The sequence below is a fragment of the Varroa destructor genome, unplaced genomic scaffold (assembly GCF_002443255.2).
Source record: "Varroa destructor unplaced genomic scaffold, Vdes_3.0 BEIS01000005.1, whole genome shotgun sequence".
In the NCBI taxonomy this organism is placed as follows: domain Eukaryota; kingdom Metazoa; phylum Arthropoda; class Arachnida; order Mesostigmata; family Varroidae; genus Varroa; species Varroa destructor.
The window spans coordinates 7,345,954-7,368,273 of NW_019211458.1; the positions used below are offsets into that span (position 1 = coordinate 7,345,954).

At 40.0% G+C, this 22,320-nt stretch overlaps 1 protein-coding gene and 1 long non-coding RNA gene across 7 annotated transcripts; one reads left to right on the top strand and one right to left on the bottom strand.

Moving 5' to 3' along the window:
- Positions 1-2,407: 2,407 nt before the first annotated feature.
- On the bottom strand, positions 2,408-11,298 carry LOC111251639 (dietary and metabolic glutamate transporter-like). 3 transcript variants are annotated; one of them, XM_022808395.2, is made up of 11 exons: positions 10,762-11,298; positions 10,163-10,304; positions 7,294-7,407; positions 6,807-7,042; positions 6,302-6,363; positions 5,832-6,007; positions 5,377-5,690; positions 4,940-5,089; positions 4,033-4,165; positions 3,636-3,880; positions 2,408-3,382 (listed from the first exon to the last, which is right to left on the bottom strand). In XM_022808395.2, the coding sequence occupies exons 3-11, from the start codon at positions 7,400-7,402 to the stop codon at positions 3,164-3,166; spliced, it is 1,644 nt and encodes a 547-aa protein (XP_022664130.1). In that variant the 5' UTR covers positions 7,403-7,407; positions 10,163-10,304; positions 10,762-11,298; the 3' UTR covers positions 2,408-3,163. The 3 variants fall into 3 exon arrangements, with proteins under 3 accessions (XP_022664130.1, XP_086846624.1, XP_022664129.1); XM_086990498.1 differs by lacking the exon at positions 10,163-10,304 and having other exon boundaries at positions 10,797-11,298; XM_022808394.2 differs by lacking the exon at positions 10,163-10,304.
- A 2,899-nt stretch (positions 11,299-14,197) lies between these two features.
- Positions 14,198-20,364, top strand: LOC111251745 (uncharacterized). 4 transcript variants are annotated; one of them, XR_015329137.1, is made up of 5 exons: positions 14,198-14,497; positions 15,705-15,799; positions 18,331-18,629; positions 19,685-19,883; positions 20,145-20,363. It is a non-coding gene; the product is annotated as an uncharacterized LOC111251745 (long non-coding RNA). The 4 variants fall into 4 exon arrangements; XR_015329138.1 differs by lacking the exons at positions 14,198-14,497; positions 15,705-15,799 and adding exons at positions 16,496-16,701; positions 16,918-17,003 and having other exon boundaries at positions 20,145-20,364; XR_015329139.1 differs by lacking the exons at positions 14,198-14,497; positions 15,705-15,799 and adding an exon at positions 16,499-16,701 and having other exon boundaries at positions 20,145-20,362.
- The last annotated feature ends 1,956 nt before the right edge of the window (positions 20,365-22,320 follow it).

Genomic DNA, 22,320 nt, shown 5'->3' on the forward strand with positions numbered 1-22,320 from the left:
ATGGAGGAACACGTGAGCGGCCTGAAAGCGGTGTTTCCTCATTCTGTTTCTCTACTAGTCATTGTCGGCGACTGCAACGCCCGTAGAAGGCACGATTGCGGACTTCGAATAGTCGATCTCATTTCGATGTCGATTTTGTCGGGGGCATATAACAAGTTCGATTATCGATGTAGTTGCAATAAATGCACTTAGAGATAGGGCAAAGTTTCAGGGTGAGACTCTTCCATTTTTAGAGGTCGCAAGTATTCAAGCTCATGTACCCATGACAATAGAACTCACTATCCAGGTTCCACCCGCGAAAATAAGCCTTGATTCTAGACTTTAAACGCCTGTTTTTTTATACACAGTCGTTTGCCAAACCAGTAAAATGTGATAGCCTGCGCCGTTATAGCCTTCCTCACAGCCTATCATTTCAAGGGCCTGATTACATTGATAACCTTTATCGGATCGTTTTGACCATATCAAGCCTCAAAAGACGGTGGGGTCCTGATACCAGTTAAGAAGCCTTTGAAATAGTGTGGAAATCATGCTTGACACATGAACCGTTGCCCTTTATGCCCTCTCTAATAATGGCTTCGTACGCTTTGCATGCTATTCTGCGCCCAACACTAGTGACGGTTTGTTGAGCGCCGGCATCATCAGAAAGTTCTCTGAATTATGCAACCAATAGTGTGCTACGGTGAAACATACATTTTTTCTGTAAAGACTTTGATCATTTTGACGTTGACTGGTTATCGACAGCGGTCAGTGATAATCCATAAGGAAACCATTGTGTTAGTTCCTGACATTGAAAGTATGCGCGACACGTAATTAGAAAAATGTTTCAGTTAATATTACACTTAAGTTATTCTTCATTCGGTAATCAATCGACAGGTCTCAGTTTTTACTAATTTTCACAGCTTGCCAATGACGATCCAGAGCTCACTCAAATCCGCCCTTTAGCTCAGAGTGCCTGGTACGTTTGATTTTGGTTTATATCCCTGATGAATATATATATATATATATATATATATATTAAACAATCACTAACTTCAATTTCCAGAATTTTCGGAGTCTTTAGTTATATAGTCAAGCTTGTGCATGTCAACTAATGCAATGAACGCGTTTTACCGCTTAAATACACTACATCGCATAATGTAGGGGTCATTACGTTGACCATTACGGCTAAAAGCGATCGATGGCTAAGGTCCTTCTGCCTAATTGCTTATATGGAAGATGCCGTTATGGTAGACGGGCTGTAGGTCTCCCGATGTTACTTCTTACATTATCGTAACTGAAGACTACAGCAACAAGCACCGATGAATTTAAAATACCTGAATATTTCAGCAAAAAAAAATGACAAGACCTTGAGAGGTTACAAACAATAAACATAAACATCTATATGTAAGAGTGAATCTACCTAATCAGGGACCTTCTATGAGTCGTATCATGAGTGCAGTGAAGAACTCGGGTTTACGTACCTTGTAGTAACACCACCTACATTACTGTAAAGGTATACTTTTCGAAATACTCGCAATACATTGGGTAACGATACATCCTTGCCCAACGCTTTTGCCAAAATTTACGTGTAAAGGAATTATGCGTTCAGTGATCTCCTATTCTGTTAACATTTCAATTCATAGTTTCAACTGAAAAAATAATTTGACAAACGATTGCGCCATTTTGTCACAGACTTCACGGAAGGTGGTTCACAAGATGGTTCTCGTACTTAGTACACGACTAGCTTTGTACACGTCCATGACGTCGACGCAGACCGCTTGCTATTCAGCTCAATACTTCCTTGATAATTTTCTGTTTTTTGACGTTCACTTCTAAACCAATTATTCCGCAGCAAGTTCGCAATAAAGTAATAAAACTTCATGGATTTCTCTCATCCTGCTAAACGAGTGCTCATTGAGCTGAAGTTATTAAAGCCTTCTTGAAATATTAGCCAAAAACTGTCAGTTTTTATATTGACTTATTCAAGCGAAAAAGGGTAACGAAACTTTTTTTACAAACGACAGATACGCAATTATTGAGCCATAACATTTTTTCATTATATCGTCATTTAGCCTCATTTTCCCTGCTTCTACAAATTAGTATACACCGTATCGTAACCTGCTCCATCGTTAGATCGCGAAATGGACTCGATACTTACTTCTTTCTACCTAATATTAACTTATTTTATCTACAGGAGTATTATTAGCTAATATTATCTGACCATCCTGTTAGAATAAGTAAACTAGAGACTATATAAAAAAAAATAAATAAATAACGTCGGGTTGTTGAGTGAGTTGAGAGATAATAGGATACATAAAAAAAAACGTATGCGAGCACTGAAAACAGAAAAAATCTTGCCTGCAGAGCTTTCAGTGCCATGAAATATGTCTTGCTTACACTAGCTAACAGCTGAATAATGATACGAATATTACCACAATTAATAAAAGAACATTTGTTGTTGTTACTTTAATTTATACAGAGAACACTATAGAACGTTAGTACCTTTTTCAGCAATATATATACAGTATATATACACGCATAATGATTGATATGTCAGGACTACTTCACTTTCTGTAAATAGGAGGTCACTTAATGTGGATAGAGGACATCAGTTGTCGGACAAATATTGTTTCACATAAACAAAGCAAGCAGCCCAGGATGATATCTTCCTATATTTCGGTTTGTCTTTTCTTTTCTGCCTCATGCTTACTTTAAATTCGACATTAATTAATAGTAAAAAAAAAAACAAAAAAAGTTTTTTTTTAAGATTAATATACAGTCGAACAGCAAAATGGCCAGTCAGATAAACTCGGCTGGTCAACTACTCTGGTTGCCTTTCTTCTCTGTCACTAGTTTTTTGCTATTCCAATTCTGTGCGGGTCTTGAAATGAATAGGTCGTTTATAGAGATCTTACTAACGATTGTATGTCTAGCTTGACAAGGTCGACCTAGGTGATGCTTTGGAAATCTCAGGCCACACGGCGCTTGACGCTGGAGGTTGCTGAATATCTAAGGATTTTACCCACAAACGTCACGTCTTGATTTCCGACTCCTATTAGTGAAATTTTTAGTCAATAAATAATTGATACTATAGGGGTATAGCAATTGTACAATGGACTTGGAGACGACGTACGCGATTTAAACAATGGAGCACGAAAAGCTCCGGCCAAGACATAAGAAAAGTCTACGCTGGGCTCGTTCGAACCATTTTCCAATCTGCACTGCGCGGTGGTTTATAGTGGTCGTTTCGGCTACTGGCCCTTTGCTCTTCTGTCGAAGAATCTTTGGGTGCGATGCCCCACTCCTGAACTTCAGCTGACGCGAACAACTGGAACACGAGACCTGTTACAAGTCCTACTCCGCCTGCCACGTAGAAATCGTACGACCACAGAGTCGTTGAGTTCTGGAATACAAACAGTAGCTAGTTCACTCAGAATCGGCAAACTTTTTAACGCATAGAAATTAAGCATACGCTAGGCATTGTCAACAGTGAACGTAAGTCTTATTCAAATGTTAAGTAAGTAAGTGAAATAAGTAACATTCGACGGCTTGTAGGATATAGTTTATTGAAATATCTGACGAAATAAGTATACATACGAATACCAGATAGTGAATGTACGCAAACATGTTAGGTAGGGTGAAGACGATGTACTTACCTCAACGTTTATGAATGCGCCGGTAACCCAGGGGACAATGAAGCCGGTGGTGTTCCCAATGCAAACACATAAGCCAAGGACGGTGCCAGCGTAGTCAGGCACCATGTCAAGAGGTATGCACATATAGCCAGCCTCCGAGATGCCTCGAATTGTACCAGCTATGACAAACAGGACGAGCGAAAGGCCCCCGTCGCATCCAGCCACCCACACAACGCAAATAAGCATGATCGAAGGGACCACGTGAGCTTGAAAAGCAATTCCACAATTCAAAGCAAAGAATAGATTAACTGATGACCATTTTTACGAAAAGATCACAAATGATAGTCTTTATAAGAGACGTGTTTCAGTGGAACGATGGTAAAGGAAAAAAGATAAAAGTTATTCGATGACTTCCCACCTAATCCGTTGAAAAGCTTCCGAATGTTGGTTGCAGTCATAAAGTTACGTCTGCGCATCCAGTCAGCTAAGGGGCCCGAGAAAACTCCTGCGATAATCGCACCCATATAGGGTAGCGAGGAATAGAGTCCGTTCTATTATTTGAAAGTAAACAATAAACAGGTACATTTTAGTTCTTGGCTGAGCTACACAAAGGGCTTCGAAACTGCACCCCTAAAATTTGGATCTTCATAATGGATCCCTACAATGAAGTTACACTGTATACATTTCTTCAGCTATGGCCCCACATAAAACCTATGCCCCCTACGAAGAACAATTAGAAGGCTTGACGTCAATGAACGATAAAAACGTGCGTAGCTTTTGTTCGCATTCATCACCTGTCTTCGATCGACAGAATACTTTCACTATCTTGCGAAGGCCGATATCTGGTGGACAAGAGTACTTTAACAGACATAACACAGACGTACCACCAGTCAAACTGATCTGGCCTCGCTGAGCGTTTCGCACTACCGCTCAAGAAATACGCGTAGACATAGCAAGACAAAAATATATAAAAGCTATGATGATGACAATGATTATGCTGATTATTATGGATTAGTTGGTTACGCACGATTATATGGCGCCTGGTTATGTATATATGTGTGATAATTAGTAAAAATAACAGACGTTTGTCTATCTCTCATTCAAGGTACTTAATGATTAACGGTGTAAGCAATCATTACTTGCTAGAAACATCAGACCTTTCAGCAACAGTTTGCGCGGTTGCTTTCGTATTTTCCGTTTTAACAACTGTAACTCTGTTTTATTTAATTCCACAATCTATATAAATCCTAAGTTCGTGCAGTTTCCAAACTGTGATGGGATGACCAGTTTGGTAACTAGCCTAGGATTTTAACTTTCGCACTTACATCGGAAATATTGAAGTTGAGTACGGTTCCGAGGTAAGTAGGAAGCTCGGTGACCAGTATGTACTGCAGCCAATGTGTGCCGAAGTGTGCACAAATCACGGCAAAAACAGCAGGAGACGTAAAAATTTTCTTCCACGGAGTATATGCAGCCTGGTGACACGAAAGAATATGTTATTGAAACGTATTGAACTACAAGTAGTTGTACTATTTGTAGTTAGTTTATTTCACAATAAAATAACCACCGAATTAGAATGGCTTCCGAATACAACGGACTGTAAAAAAAAAAAAAGCGTATATTCTCTAGATAGCCCCGTTAATACTCTTTAAGTTAAAATTCGCTGAGTAGATAATCAAGTTTTAGCAAAGACTGCTAGTTTAGTTACCTAAATGACCATTAGCAATTCAACGTATGTTTTCTTTCATCTCTATCCACATACATGAGTTGGCTTTTGATCGCCTAGGTTATACAGGATCATATCGATTTCCTCTTGTGAAGCCCACGGATGATCTTCGGGTCGGTTAGATGTCAGTAAGGCCCAGAACACGAACCATATAGTTGTCCAGATTTCGAAAATATAGAATATTGATGGCCAACCGCCAAATATATCGCTAGTTGCCAAAACACCCGAGACGTACATGCCGATAGCAATGCCAAAGAATCCACCCGTATGGGTGAGGGCAACAGCTGTTGCCCTTTGGTTTGCCGGAATCCAATGCGCTATTTGGGCTTCTATTGCAGGGTAGGTTACACCTGCAACGGCATAACCCATAAAATAATAAATAACTTAGCTAGCAAATACAAACGTAAAATTATTCGGCAGAAACTTAAATGGCGCCTTCCGGGACAAATACGCACAATGTTTAGCGGTTTCCTAATAAGTGGCACACATACCTTCCGCAAGGCCTTGAAGCATCCGGACAATAATCAGGCCGGTGGAGCCTGCGTATACTGAGGCTACAGGAATAAGTAAATTGAGACATCCGGTAATCAGGGTGCCGCCTCCAAACAGCCATTTCGCTCCGTATTTTTCAGCCAAACGACCGCCCGGTATTGGCGTAATGATGTAGCTGGAAATTGGACCGTAAGCGTTACTACAATAAAAAAATTACAAGCAGGATCTGTAATCAAAGAATAAAATAAAGCCTAACTAGAAGTAACCTTTTAACTATCCAGGTTTGAGAGGACGAAATGCACAGCTTCACCCCTATCGATATTCTGGTGGCTATGAGAGCTAGCTCACTGGGTCTATTTTGAGCATACGTTAGTGACAAGTAGATAATATATAGATACGCCTATCGTGAGCAAATCTTGTCGTTGTCAAATTGACAATATGCTAATTGTCCACTGGAATATCTACTCACCCGTAATAAAAGGCTCCTAAAATGATACCTTGAGTATACAGCTCCCATTTGAATGGTCCGTCCTGGAGTAGGTAAATGCAGATCAGGGCAAATAGAATAAAAACAAGATACCTTAAATTAGCCCTCAACAACTTGGCCATGTCACATTCTAGAGGTTACAACAAAAAAAAGACGTGTCATACGACCATCGAAAGACTACATTTTGATGATCGACGAAAAATAGTTTGAGAGCATACTTAGACCATTTGGGAAATTAGTCGAACTAACAACGAATAGTTAGGCAGCTCTGAAAGTAACGAATTGGCCGTTTATATTGTTTGAAGCCTTTGTGTTACCAGCTTCTGATACATCAATTGAGTCCAGATAATTATAATCAAAACAATAATATACTATTAATAATGGTGACCGTTTCACACACATATACCACCCAAACGTCTACTCGTATAGAAAATCATGGGTACGTTAACAAAGGAATGTCTGTTATCACGTAAAATCGGACGGTGACCTTTTTCTCCTCAACTTGGTGTTGTGTCCTATACGTCTCACTCTCGTTCTGAAGATTGACTGTTGTGACGAGTGAATCCTGTAGCTTCGGACACATTCCTGTTTGAACCCCTTTTGCAATTGCCGACTGATTGACCATGCCAACCAAAGCCACATTGAAGCTCACCCTCATCCCATACACTAACGCTAAGCCAAAAAAGCTTAGAACAATTAATGCGTAGCGGTATTGAAACCAGCCTAAAAAATAGGGAAGACCAACCTCATCCATTAGTTAAGTTATCTAATTCCATTATTTTTGAGCATTAATAAAATTTTGCAAGTACCAAATTGTTTAACAAAAAACACTCAGATCTTCTCTAAGTTACAGTCACTCATATGCGTAGCTTTTAAGGAAAATAATACTTAGTAAGTATTGTTCAGAGATCAGTCGCAAACTTCGTTTAAGTATGCCTAACTTCGCGGAGATCACACGGAAATTGCGAACTCACATGTCTGTCTCCGCGTTCTCGATAATTTATTATTTCCGCTAAAGCTGCTAACGGTCTTAGCGTCAACCTGCACTTTTGATAAATGATGATCTGACACTTCGATAGTCATCTTGCCTGGAATAAAAAAAACTTATTATTATAAAGAAAGGCGCTTATGATTGAATTAACTATAGCCCACATTACTTACGATTTATAGCAAGTTACATAAACTTTCGCCTGCAAAGTGCTTTGCTATTTTCGCTCGACTCACTCGGATAGAAATCAATAAGCTTTTGTGCGGCTCAAATAAAAGGTTTACCGTTGCACCGTGCGAAATTTTCAGAGCAGTTTCTTACGGCCAGAACTGGGAAATCGTTCATCTGATTGTTAGTCCTGTATATGCTCATTCGCAGCAAGGGATCTGTTTCCGTACAGGTGAATATGTTAGCTAAACACAGCCAAATTCATATTGATCTACTTCTACAGCGCTCTATACTAATTTGATGTTTTCTACATAGGGAAGAAACACAGTTTGCGTTCACGAATTCGACTGACCGCGTATTCGCTGGGTTAACAGTCCCATCTGCAATTTGCTCTACTGCTTGAAGGCAGCGTCGAACGTGAAGCAACAGAAAACGAATTTTTATCAGTATTAATGAAGTTTTATTTCGAGCTGCGTAGCTCGACATCGAAGTCCAACATCTGCCAGATCTATCTTTATTGATTTATCAATAAATCACATCACACCCGCTAGCTAATATATAGCTTCTCCCTCAGGCACTGCTTCCCGCATCTTGGGCCGCACTCTAATAGAGGGACTTGGAGATACCGCGCTGTTGTTCCATTGGATTATCTCGAAACAGAAATGGCGATGTAGATACGGTTCCAATCCAGGGCTTAGAACAGCAGGTGTGTGATGATGAAGGAACATTTATTCAGGAAGCTCAGTTCAGCTAATCCGTCAGCTCATTGCAAGCTTCTTATAAGGATTTTGCTTGTTGAGTTCATATGATGAAGATATGTTTATTTGATTTATGGCTCCGTTGAGGCTCGATTCTTCTTAAAAAATAATCCATCCAAAAAGTGGGCCAAGCTAATCTACGACAATAATTCACAGCGTGTAATAAGGCGCTCTCTGAGTGTCTAACTTTAGAGCTCAACATTTTAGACATACGCCACGGACGCCGTACAGCACGAAAAATAAGATACGGCAGCTGTGTGCAGATGCCTGACCTGAATTATTTTACGGTTTGTTGATAATGTTAACCTTTATTTTGGGCACGATGTGTCTGTATGAAAAACATCCAATTTTGCGATACATTTCTGATATCCTGAACGATCGATGAATATCAGCATGGTACTATTGTCTAATAACAACATCGGTTAAATACCAAGAGAGCCGTTACCTCTTCGTAGTCACTACGAAAAAGAGTTTCAGTGGAATATTTGGATATGTCCAAACGCCTTCCTCGACCCGGATCAAATAAACTGAAACGCTGCTGGGTTTGTCAGTGCATATGTACGACGTGCCAATAAAAATAACTGACGCCCAACATGCTTCCCACACGCCCATGCTATTAACCTTCAAAGCACTTTATCGGTTGTCCTAACAGCGGTACAATTAGGAATCGCATCATCGCTAACGTCAGCCTTAAACAATAGAGCGAGTTAGGCACTTTTATTCTGGGTACCTATACAGATTATCTGTGACTCCAATTATCGTGTTCAATATTCATGGGGAGAAGATAAGCGTTGGTTGCCGTCATGACAGACCCAACAACATATAGCGTCTCCCAGAAAAGGTTTACTTAACGGTTTTACGGTGTTGCTTGGTCACTGCGTGGCCCAGATCAACTTGTAGAATTTGTCAAAGGGACAAGAAAAATAAACACCTACATCGATTAGGTTACATTACATGGATCAGCATTATATAGAGGTACAGGGTAGTGATTCTACGATAGCACAAAAAAAGTTTATAAAACTAGCTAGTGGCTTGTACCATAAAGTACGGAAAAGTTTCTCGTACGACCTTTGTATAGGTCGCCTTATTTCGTGCTGTGAGCCAGCCGTCTGTAGGGATAGCTGACGGCGACACCAGACGTGAGACTTAAAACATAGAGAGGTATAGGAATAGGTAACCAAACAGTGATCGACTAGAATACTGCCTTTCCGAATAAATTTCTTATTAAGTGGGTTTTAGTATTTATCAAATGGGCTTTAGCAAAGCTCTGCCTAACTACGATCTATCTACCACGTATATTAGAGTGGCTCAAGGAACGAGACAGCTTTGGTGTTCGTTCCGCCGACACGAAACCGGCGTTACGCTCCAAGGATGCCGGTTAGCGGTTGCAATACGCTGACGCGTGAGGTACGGCCTCCTGAAGCAAAATAAATCGTTCTCGAAACATTAAGCTGAAGTGACAGGGTCCTCGCATGGCAACACGCACGAATTACAATTTGCGAAATTAAAAAGAATTAAATTATTGGCGATATGAAAAAGTTTTTAACACACCGTTTAGTAGCTGTTAAATAACTCATAGATTGCATGTAGAAAATGTTTTAGCGGAAGCCGCAGTAAATATAGGCATATAATAATTACTGAGCTTACAGCCGTAGAAGAGTAAACTTGCCCTGCTACGCCCTTTACTATAGGAGCCTGCGTTACCTAGACAACTTTCCGCGTAAACAAACGCTGCGGAATCGGGGCAGTACCCGGACAATGTTATTGCGCTTAACTAGAGTGCCTATCGAATAAAAATGCTTGAGGGATATAAGGTAGTATATTCCAGTGGCAATTTTTGCTTTTTACAGAAACAGTGGCGGACAAATATATTATATATGCACGCTGATATAAGATGAAAACGAACTGATGTGGCAAAATGATACATACGATGCGTTCGCAATCTACGTCTTTAGGAAAAAATCAGCTAGACCGCTTGGGAACACGGCGTCACCTCGTTAGAATAAAGTCTCAAAATTCCCCATCATTGATGCGTGGGCTGATTCACCGAAAGCCGGCCGACATATTGCCACTGAAAAGATGATGGGGTGCGGATGTAATAGGACAGTCATGACGTACTGGTCGTTCCATGTATCCTCCACATATTTAAATGTATGCTGAACGATCACACGTATTTATTTTTCTTATTCTATTCAGTTTATCGTATTAGCTATTATTGGTTATAGTACAAATGTAGCTTACCTACATGTTTATATTGGTACATATTTGCAAGCATGTGGCTGTGATCTCGTGTTACTATATGAAGGGTCGGCTGTAGCAGCTGCCAATATCAACTCTACCTGAAGTAAATAATGGGGGTCCGTAATTCTACAAAAGGCATCAATGCGAAATTTAGCTAAACATCAGCGGTCAAGAAGTGTATGTTTTTTACAATACGCGCGCGTAGGGCTACCTGTGTTGAAAACTTAATATAATGAAACTGATACGAACCTATTACTTATCGGATATCAAACAGTTAAGCGACTTACTTATCGGCTGCGACGAGTGAGGTAAACAAACTTACGACACTTCAGTGAAGCAGCTTTCGAAATCGTAGCACTCGTGTTCGTTCTACAGTTGGTTTGGCGGTAAGCTACGCAAGCTGATTGGTTTTCCCTGGGCCTGCACTCGGCCTAGGCTCGAGGTGGTTTCCTTTCCCTTAGACTCACTTAAGCGGCTCTCGAATCGCAAATCCACTAATACCAAACCACCCGTGAGCTCGCGACCACTACTCCTGTGGCACATTGCCCCTTCAAACGGTTGAGGGCGAAACGATTCCTCTCTAAGATGGACAGACAGGCATCGCTCTGGCCTCTTGTTGTCTCTATGAGTGTCTCTAACTACCAGCTGCATACAATCGCTGCCGCAGCGGTGCACCGAAATGAAAGGGTTTTGTCGCCGGTTAGATGTTTGTGGGTCAGTTAGCATAGTTGTGGTAATCAATAGGCATCGCTGGCTCACTTCTCCATCGTTTCTGTGTATAGGATAGCTGTTAATGACTCTATTGGTCTCCATCTAGGAAGCTGCAAGGATGGCCGTATTTAAATCTCTCCCAGAAAAAGAGAAGGCAGACAGACGCAGAATGGGCCTACTCCGCCTGTAGGCTTTTCGACCAAGTGCAGGCTACACGACATTTCAGCTACCGCTGTCAGCAGGCGCTGGCTCGGCTTGCTCTATCCCTACCACCGCCTACTTCCTCATGTCAGCGAATGACCATCCATTGGGGGAAAGGAGAACGTTGCTTCATCTGACAGAAAGGCGCATGCGTCAACATTTCTGATATTGCCGTTGATGATGGCACCGTATCAGGTCGGACGCCATCTTCGTTTAATGCACATTCAAATCCTCAATTTGCGTTTAGAATTTAGCGGCACTCGCCACTGACAGCGCGGATGTGGGTTGGAAGTCTGTTGGGTATAAACTGTAGGAAAAGTGGAACGATAGTAAACAGACCATCATTCGTAGGCCGGAACTGTACCTGCTCTGTTCTCGTCGTCTGCCCTTACGTACCCGATATATCGGTATATCGTATGCAGCGACGATAAGCATGAAGCGCTAAAAGCGAAGTGTTGCTAAACAGAGCCACAGCAAAGTGAGCCATAAATTAGTGAGACGGTCAGTGCCGTCGTCCTTCTGCAATCGAACATATTCGCAGCATGTCTGCCCCATTTGAAACATAAGTTTTAAATAAATGCAAGACGAAGCTAGATTAAAGTATTTCGAAAAGAAAACACTCCCATAAACTGTATCGTCTTTTAGATTTTATTCTATGAGTTTTCTTGACATCGTATAAGAAGTTCTTCCAGCGGAACCCGCTGGCCTCCCTCCTCGTGACAATTAGCCTAAACCCAAAGCGTCAATTTGGGTCAGATCCCTACATCAACTAAGTAAGGGAGCCACCATATAAATGTATGGACAGAAATGAATGTCACTTCTGAAATACTTGCTATAGATGATATCATAACAGAAGAGAGACATTGTTGCATGCGTTAAGCTGGCCTGAAGTGCTTTTGTTGAGGTCTAGGTAACAACTGGCGAATATAACCTAGAAGAGATCTATAAAAATCACAGCTTTAATAATTACACATAAACCTGGAATTTTGACCCAAACGGTTCGGAACAATCTTAAAAGATCATATCCAAATCCAGGCCTCGCGATGGTCGATATAGGTTGAGCTCGTGTGGGAGCTGTTAGCGGCAAAAGGATATTATTATATTACACAATAGTTATGGTGCTGTGGCGCTGTTTATATGCTCAGCTTATAGAGGCAAACGTCTAGTTATGAACGAGCAAAAACTTTCAATGGTTCAAGTTCATCCAACGACACGCAAACGATATACAATTTGGATAAACAGAGAAAGCTGCTGTCCTATAAAGTTGCGCAATTCAAATAAACTTTTTATGGTGTTTTTGTCTATCTAACGAGTGAGCTCTTTGCATAGTCCCGCACCTTGACTATTAGTTTGTCGTCGTTAAGCCATCGATCATATCTATACCTTATTAGGTAGGACACAGGCTCTACTCTGTGTAGCCTCTCACGAGGCCGGCCGAATCATTAGCTTTATTCATATTCTGTAGGCCCCCATAATACTTTTGCGCAGCCTCGTTTCATTAACGCAACTTTCCAAATACAATGTATTATTATCGTAAAGATAGCCATTCTCAATGTATCAAACTGATTCAAATATTTGCCTTACAACCAAGCTACTGATATGAGCAAAATACTGTCCCTAGAAATAGGCAGAGAACACCATTCACTCATCGATTTGAATTAAAAGATTGAGCTTATCGAGCTTTTTCTTTGATAGAAATAGTTATTCTGAAACTAAATGATAGGCCTTTTTGTATCTCCCAGGACCTTTTTGCGTCGTCTTGTCGCCAGCTCTGTAGATGTTTCTCTGTAGACGTCTTAGACACGTACTAACAATCCGCACTGAAGTTTTCAATGCTGTAGTTAAGGACATATTAAGAAATCTGAAAACTCCAATTTCCCGCCGGCCGCAACAATTAAGCTTGTCGTACCGTGCTACACAAAGACCTTGATGTTCGGCCCCTGGTAAAGTTAAGTCGACTTAAAAATAGCCAGGAAATCAGCCTTCATTTTGCATTCAAGATAATCTTCTCAGGTGAAGCGCACTTCTTCCTGACCGCACGACTAGACGAAGAGAACTGGTGCATAAACGCATTAGCGAAACTTCATATAAACTTGCGAGCAATCACGAGGTGATTATCAATTACGCAGGCAAAGCATCACCGTTCCTGTATGATGCTTACCTTTTACGTATCCGACAAACGAGCGTCGTTCACCATAGAGAATGAATGACTCTGCATCTAATTAAAGAACATCATAGAATTTTAGGTAAAATTGAAGTGAGACATTTTAGATATAAATTCAAATAGGTTTTCTGTTCACAACTACCTTAATCTTCTTCTTAAACGCTTCTTAACGTCGCAGCAAAACAGAACATATTGATAGACCTCTTGTTTGTTGACGTAAGCATAGTCTCAATGTGAAAATGCAATTGAATAAAAATGCTTTTGTCTAGAAGGTCTAAATCTTCATAAATTTTGTCCAGTCTAAGTATATTCGTACGTATTTTAATTATCAAAATATATTATCCATTTGCTGTACAGTCCAACGCACTATCATATCGCATAAACTCTACACGCTGTCAGCGTCTAGGATTAAATACTTCGTTTAGAAAATGGTGCCTGGCGTCCTTTCTGTATGTAATGAATCTGTTTTTGGGCATGATATATCCTTACGTGTACCACTAATATAGTCTCTTCAGGTACACGACACAAATGCACGCATGTATTGCCTCTCCTAGAATGACAGTGGTTGCAGTTATTTTTTCTGAAAAAAAAAAAACTAACCAGTGTTTTACCGTAATCTTTTCTCCTGGTAGGTCTCTCAACAATTCTAAAGGTTGGATAGTATTAAGTTTTATAAACAACGTTTTCTCCTATGGACACTGTGAATAATACCTTCACCTGTTTGTACGACCAGATGGAAGCACCATTTTAACGCTGTACCAATCAACATAACGCATCAACAAAGTTTTTCGTTCTGATTTCCCGAGTTTCTCAATCTGCGTTTCTATAGTAGTACTTCCATTATCGCCAAGATTGGAACCAACGGTGGTTACACGCTGCTTGCCGTCACCCCTACGATGGCACTCAGACAGATAAACTGTATTCGATATTGTATCGGTAAAATCTTGGTAAAGTATTGAATTCGCTTGCAAACTTTCTAAACTTTATCAGATCAGACGATTTTTATAATAACATTTAAATAATTACTAACAGTATGTTCCTTTAATGGTTAGATTCGTGGCATTTTAGCTTAGCAAGTATATCTTGTCATACGGGAAGAGCAAGCGCTGTTTTGCATTTCTATTATCCTGTCATGACGTCTAGCTAGAAATAACCTAGCTCTTATCAGGCTGATGATCGTTAAGTTTTTTTTTTATTGATTAGAGATCATAAATGTTTTTACTGATTGTATCTATTAGTTTGTAAACGAGCCTTAAACGGCTTCATGTCGATTGTGAAACTCGACTTCATATTTGCGTGAAGAAGTTCCTCAAAGAGGGGCAGCTGAATATTGCGATATTGCATCTATGGCTGTTCTAGAGGCAGTAACGGTTCTGCATAGCGATAACTTAACAGCCTAGCAGACAACGGCCTTAGCACTGGGGGGGGGGGGGGGCAGGGGGGCAAAATGGGGGCAAGGCCTATTATTTGCTCAAGTCCCGCCGTCGTTCGCTTCCCAGTCCGAAATGTGCCATGAAACCTTTAGCTGTTGCTGGCACGTTTCTTTCCCTGCCGAATACGGACACTATTTGCTTTCCCGTTTAACCAGAAGGCGTCAAAATGCTCCAGTGTAGTTCTGTTGCAGTGCTATATGTTATCGCAGATAATTCTGTGATAGGAGTCGTTGAAAATCATTGTTGGATATGATGCACTTTATTCAATACTATTTGTGCTCGTAAAATACCGATACTATAGTTGATATTGAGCCTAGGTCGCCCTCCCAGAGATGGCCAGTACGAGTTCTATAAATTTCACTGTTCGGTATTAGTGTGATAAATCAATTCCGATACGAACCGATAGACCAATGTACCAAATCAAGATGAATTACTCGCGCCCCTGAAGGTTCCCCCTATGACAAGCTGGTGCTTTCTATATTTCCGATGCAATGTTTACCAACGGAGTTGTTTTTGTGTTAGTTATTGTGTGCTGTGATGCGATTGCTGATATATCGAATTGGTACAATGGTCCGAACGAACAAATCAACGATAATATCCTTAACACTAACGGACACACTTCTATTACGTTGAAATATCTCCTATTGTTGCTTTTACTATTGTTACTGTCTTTATATTCGGTGCAAAGGGTAACTTCTAATCACGTCTCGCTTCGTCGCAGGTATATCCATTACGTATAGATACAGATGGACGTTTCTAGCTAGATCGGCGCCCATTCAATCGCATTTATTCCAGAAAGTCCAGCACGCACTACAAGTAAGTTTAACTAATACCCGACTTCGTCATTTATAAATATCTAAATAACTTGAAACTGACTTATCTGGCTCTTGTAACAGATTCGTCCACCTAGTTTCATCCTCCGACCGAGCTTTTTTGCGTGTGTCTACCTTAGACTAGCAGAATAATCTGCTAATTAGTCCATCTGTAAGGTCCCACAATATAATAATTATAACCCATGATTTATTATAGCTTATAATTACAACTATACCAATGTAGAGATACTTTTAAACCATTTTTTTCCTCAGCGATGCATGAAAATGCCATTTGCCCTTACTTTGTTGCGCAATGAAGTGGGATTTTTTAGCAGCTGACATGACTGTCAAAGTAAGTTTGCCATGTTGCGCCATTTAGCTCTGAACATTTTTACTCCATGCTGCCTATCGATACCTCTCTTCCATGAGCTGTAACGTTTTGGCTTTTAAAACGCTAAAATATGGAAGGGAACATTTTCGTTGTGTGGTCCAGAACAATCCCGATGATGGACAATTTTTTCTAAATGTTGCTATTGCGCAATTATACCCGTCATATTACAATAGACACTTGAGGTCCTAACAAAAATGATGGATAGATATAAATTTCGCCTGAAACCCAGCTGGTGCGTTTTGCTAGCGCCGCTTTCACCTGGTTTACGTGTATCGTTATAAATGTACTCGATAATCCGTCAGCGTTTACCCGCGCACTTAAAATGCAACTTGCGCATCGTAAAGAGTTATATCAGCAACATGTTTGTAGTTTCTGGCAATACCTGACTGTAGAACTGGTCCGCAACGATGCTAGATCCCACGTTATGGCTACTTCTCTCTATAGCCTTGAAGGTTTTCATCTGCCTTTGAACATTCGACAATCGCAAAAGCCTGGAAACAGGTGAAACACACTATGTGTGTATTTTCAAATGTTTCTATTATCGGTTGAATGAAAACTCGAAGCATTTTCGTACTAAACATTGATCAAATAGTAATGCTGTTCTAAAAAAAAATTGTCACTCTTTACTGTAGAACGCTGTAGCGGTGCCATAGACGTCCTACTTGTACGCGTGTCATGTGAGTGCCTGCGTCCGTTTAGCCCTAATACTTACTTCCTTGTCTGTCTATAAGAATCTGCCATTTCAGTTTTGAGTGGAAACTGCCGATCATCCACTGAAAGATTTTTACAGCCACCGACGGTTGCAGTACTCCTGCCGGTGATGGAATATTTCGAAAAAACTTTTACGATTAATGTAATTTACCGCCAACTCCAGTCTCGTGCTAAATAATCCCTCCCCATTCCTTTGAGCCTGTTTCTGTTCGTAATGCATCGATTTATATACCACACACGGGGATTCCAGTCGTGCATGAAGCCCATAGTTCAAATCTTCCCCTTAAAGAAGCCCCTTGTAACAATAGATACGTCACTGACGAGGAATTTCTTAAACTGCAGACGATTAATTCACTGAGTTACAACCACTAAAAGATGATCGTCAAAGTAGGACATCAGTGGTTGTCACAGCTAAAAAATGCGGTTACGCAGGTGCCGTGGAACTCTTATGCCATTAGCGAACGTAAATTATTTTAGGCCGTAGTATAAGTGCGCTCTACCGTACCTCATTTGATACATCCATGGTCCGACTACTATACAAATTCAGGGGTCCAATAAGCAACTACATTCCGTCATTTGCCCAAACGAGCCAAACCGACTGCTGTCTGTAGTACGACAGAGAGTACTATGTTGGGTACTATTATGTAGAATTTCTGCTTAAAATAGGCAGTCGACTTGAGAAGAAATCAGTATTTGTTTGTCTTGACTTTTTTGCTTGTATGTACCAAGTGTAATAATATATAACTTATTAAATAATCTTATGTTCTATCTACCTTTGACACTCGGCTATTTACTACAAATGGGTTATATTTTAGGAGTTTGTTTTATTAGTTTCTTAAGATTAATATATGTATTGATGTGGATACCGTCCTAGAATACGGCGACTCAGCAATGCGATAAGTGAAGTAATATTGAAGGAACGTTTTTTTTTAATTAAGGATTCTCCTTGCTTTATGAAAGGATTGGTATTATCCAGGCAAGCGATTATACATTTTGGCAATAACCGAATTTAGTGGACGACGTGCTTTTTTGATGAGTTATAGTCAATCTTTAAGAATGTAGCTATCCTAGCAGAAACTTCACCGTGTTTAAAGGTGTTGCTTATGTAACGGTAAATCTTTCTACCTATCTACTAATCTATCTAAATAATGATTCGGTGGTTAGAGATGAACTAATAAATTATTATTCGTTTGCTAAAATTGGAAAAAAAATCAGATAAAATAAATTTCATAGGGGGTGTTACATTATCGAAACGTAAATTGAAACTTTACGCATAACCATAACTTACATAACCAAAACGTAATATCTGTATATGTAAAACATGGTTTGCATTGTATTTTTACTTGCTCTCCTGCGATGTTTGCAGGCGTACCCGCAACTAAATTTAAGTGATCATCTGTATCGTTTGTCAGTAAAAAGTGTTTCGTTTTCAGCTCTCTTTACCGGATATGCGCGTTCAGTCTAAAGGGCACCTATACAAGCATTTCGACGGTCATAGCTAACAGCAATACTGGCAGGAGTTTACCTTGGAGCTGGCCAGACTGCTTAAAACTGGCCTTAAGCAGCTTTTTTTTTGAAAAAAATAAACAAACGACTGAATAATATGGCGCGGATTGGGAAGAAATCAAACACCTTTGGATAGGACGAGAATTTCGACCCTTTATTTTAGGCCAACCCTAACCGCCCTGATATGGAAGAAACCCATATGCCTGTGCCTATCGAAGGTGGTTCAGTGAGTGTTTTAACTTTGTTGTCATTATCTTTTTTCAATGTTTTTGTTGCTATACCAACGACGTTCGTCAATAGCTTGTGCGTTATTTTCAATTCATGTACTTGCACTTCCCTAAGTTACCTTCACAGAGCGTTTCTATAATGCTGACAGCGTCGACAATTGAGTCAAGCAATGACATTCAACGTAGCGTCTTTTAGAGCATACACAGTATAACTAACGACGCCTTGCTTTCCGATAAATGACGTAGATAAACCAGCGTATTTTACCTTGTTCCGGTTATCTCTCAATGATCTTGGGACAATGACCTAAGACTGGGCAGGTAATTTACAACCAGTTACAATTTGCTGGTTAACTTTAGGTAAACAAAATTCTCCTGAAGATAATTGTGATAAGTGATATCCATGTGTCGTATTGAAACCACTCTGTATAGGTAGGTGCTCTTTCACCTAGGCCATTTTACGATTCGGTGCACACTTTTAAAATTACCATCCCTACTTTAGCATTATTCTACATTTCCGCTATGGGATTCTGCTAGCCTGCGATCATGGAATTTGCTCAGGAGTTTTGGAAATTTTTTACGAGATATACGCACAATCAATAACAATTATTATTATTATTATCTAAAGTAAAAATAGAGATATGCTCGTCTTTATTAATAGTTTCACAGATATTGTATGCAGTATAATATTATGTTAAAGATAGAGTAATGCTCGTTCAAAAACTGTTTTTTTTGAAAGAAGATTTTTGAATTGCGACAGTTTTGCCATCGTAGAGAATATAATTATTTATAGTGGAAATAATTGTTATTGCCGCAAGACATTGCCGAACGTCGTACTGCCGCTGGCGCCCATATCGATTTAGCTTTAACATGACTTTTTGCAGAGCTTACCACGTCGAGGATCTCATGTTTCTTATAACTAAAACTATAAATATATGCTTTTTATATGCTAACGGTTTAAACTAAAGTATTATATTTTATAGTTAAGCGAGCATCGAACTTGAACTGTAATCAAATTTCTAATGTGGATTATTTACGGTCCGTTCGAAAACGACAGGTTTTGCTGTAGGTCGTGCCATTATCTGGGCCTGTGGGCATTGCATGAAATTGACAAGATTACGCTGGTCTTAGCGAAGCACAGGTCCTACATGTTGATATTGCATGCAGTACGCAGCTGCTGGAATTACCAATAACAGAATTCGAAAGCCCTTTCACAGAATTCCGCACGTCAATTGCAGTCGGCCGCTTGCCTACAGGTAATCCCTACAAACGTAGTCTACGCAGGAAACACGAGAAAAATGTTTAATATCATCACATTACGCAATGCTTCGCCATTTCTAAAGTCGTCATTGTCGAGGCCTAACTGTCCAAGAACGGCCACAGCTTTCCCATTTCAATGATTTTTTTTTTTAAACAACACAGATACAGGGCAAGGGAAAACTGTTTTGATAGTAAAAGAGTCCTTATATATAGATATATATCTGACATTTTACACGTGTACGATATGTATTCTCAAGGCCTACCGAGGACGCTCACCCACTCGGAATTCATTCGGCAACGGTAGGAGCCAAGCCTGAACGTCGAACATAGCGTTTCTTGGACAGGGCGTGGAAGGAGTCACGCTGGAAAAATCGATAGCACCACGCTGTGTATGGCCTGTATAATGTACTGTGTCCGAATAAATCCTGACATGAGCTCCACGAAAACTGCACCTGTGTCCTTTGCGGAAGCTTCTGCATGTCGTTCCAGGCATGTCGTGTGTTTCAAAAACAGCGTACTTTTAGCTTCCTGTGCTACGTATGATATTTTTATTTCTATTTTCAATGCGTAAAGAGATAGATTCTCACATGTTTCTACCTTTTATATGCGAGTTATCTAAAGCGTGAAAATGATGACTATGAACACATTCATATCGAAAATCTGTCAATGGTCTTGCTATTATATATATATATATATATATATATATATGTATATATATATAGTGATGGATTTTTATTCATTAGTCGCTAGATATAAACTAAATCTTTCTTCGCGCAGCTGTAGGTAAACCGTATTTCGGCCTAATTATTCCATCAACTTGATAGTTTTCTCAAAGGAACAGGCTGAACACAGTGAACGAAAGCAAAAGTAATAACAAAAAGGACTACTCAAAAATAACATGATAGTTTCTGGCGGTTGAACGAGATGGCGCTACTTCTGTGCAGAGTTCTTATGGGAGGGGCGAGCTTCTCGGGAAAAGTTAGGAAGCTGCCGCCCCGGCAATAGGTTAACGAAGCCCATGTTAATGTCAAGAGGGCGAATGTAGGAAACAAGCCTTCTTATGCAAATCCCACGAAGACAGCAACCCATAATTATCGATGTTTTTCAAAAGGTACGTAGCCTTAACGAGCCTAAGCACAGCGTTGTTATTTTAGAAAGGCTGTTGCCCAGATTTCGACTATGCTGGGTTTTGTGTTGGTGCAGAATGTATTTAGACCAGGTCCACGTAACATTCCATTTTGCTCCCGGAGCGGCAACGACTTTGGTGACGTATATAATGTACGAACATAGAGAGATCGATAGTGCGAAAGCGAATTTGTATATAGATCATAACAAAGCGGATCGATCCTTTCTTATTAAAATATTTAAACTTCGCCTCAGCTATGTAGTTTGCTCAATATGTTTTGTTAATGCTATACCTGCCGTTGCGTAACCAACAAAGAAAGGCTGTGGCAGTATCCCTTAGCCTGCTGATGACTATCCGTGATTAGTTGATGTCATGGTACGGCTCTTTTCACTCAAGTTCCTCACAGCATCTCAGCACTTCCATAACATACCGGTCATACTGTTAGGCTCTACCGGCAACGATCTAACCCAGTCCCAGAACGAAGTGACATAGAAGTTATGTAATCTGCAAACTAGCTAAATAGTTTCAAATCAATTTAGTGCGTAATGTAGTTTTTCAAAACTATCTATGCTGATGGCCTAGAGCGAGACGGCCGGTAAATACAGTCTTCTCGTAACAGTCGCCCAACTTTAACCCCCAAAATGGCTGTTTGTTCCTTCGAGTCACTTCGTTATCCTTCTATACGACATCGTTCTTCATTCAGTCATCATCGTTCAGTTACTTTAAATTGGCAGGTTCATTTAGTACAGCTGATTTTCAAATAACAATTATACTGGGCTTCCGTTTCAATAAGTTACCATTGTGCAGTTGTGAAAATCTACTCTTAGGTTTGTCACAGATTGCTATGAACGAGCTGTTAGACTGAATTATAGGGCTCCTATGTATGAATTGTAGGAAAGTTTGTTGAATGTATCAGTTTTTAACGTTATCAGTATCGGCAACAAACAATTTTAGTACGTACCAAAAGCTTTTCCAAGTTAACTGTTACACATATACGTATATTCGGTTCGTAAGCTGCAAAGTTTATGTTATCAATCTACAGATTCCTAGCTTGCCTGACAATATCTAGGTAAAGATAATAGTTACTCATTTCCAGCGCGCAATGACTAACAAGTGTAGAAGGTAGCATAGCAGATTTTTTGATCTGTTGCATTTATCGATCATCCGCTGAGGCAATCTGCATCGTCAACGAGCTGGAAAAGCATTAAGTAGAACAGTTATTTTCTGTGTCTCTTTAAACACATTATTTATTACTGGCTAGTCGTCTGTTAAAGTGTGGCTTTAGCTAGAGATGCTAGTGCTTTAAG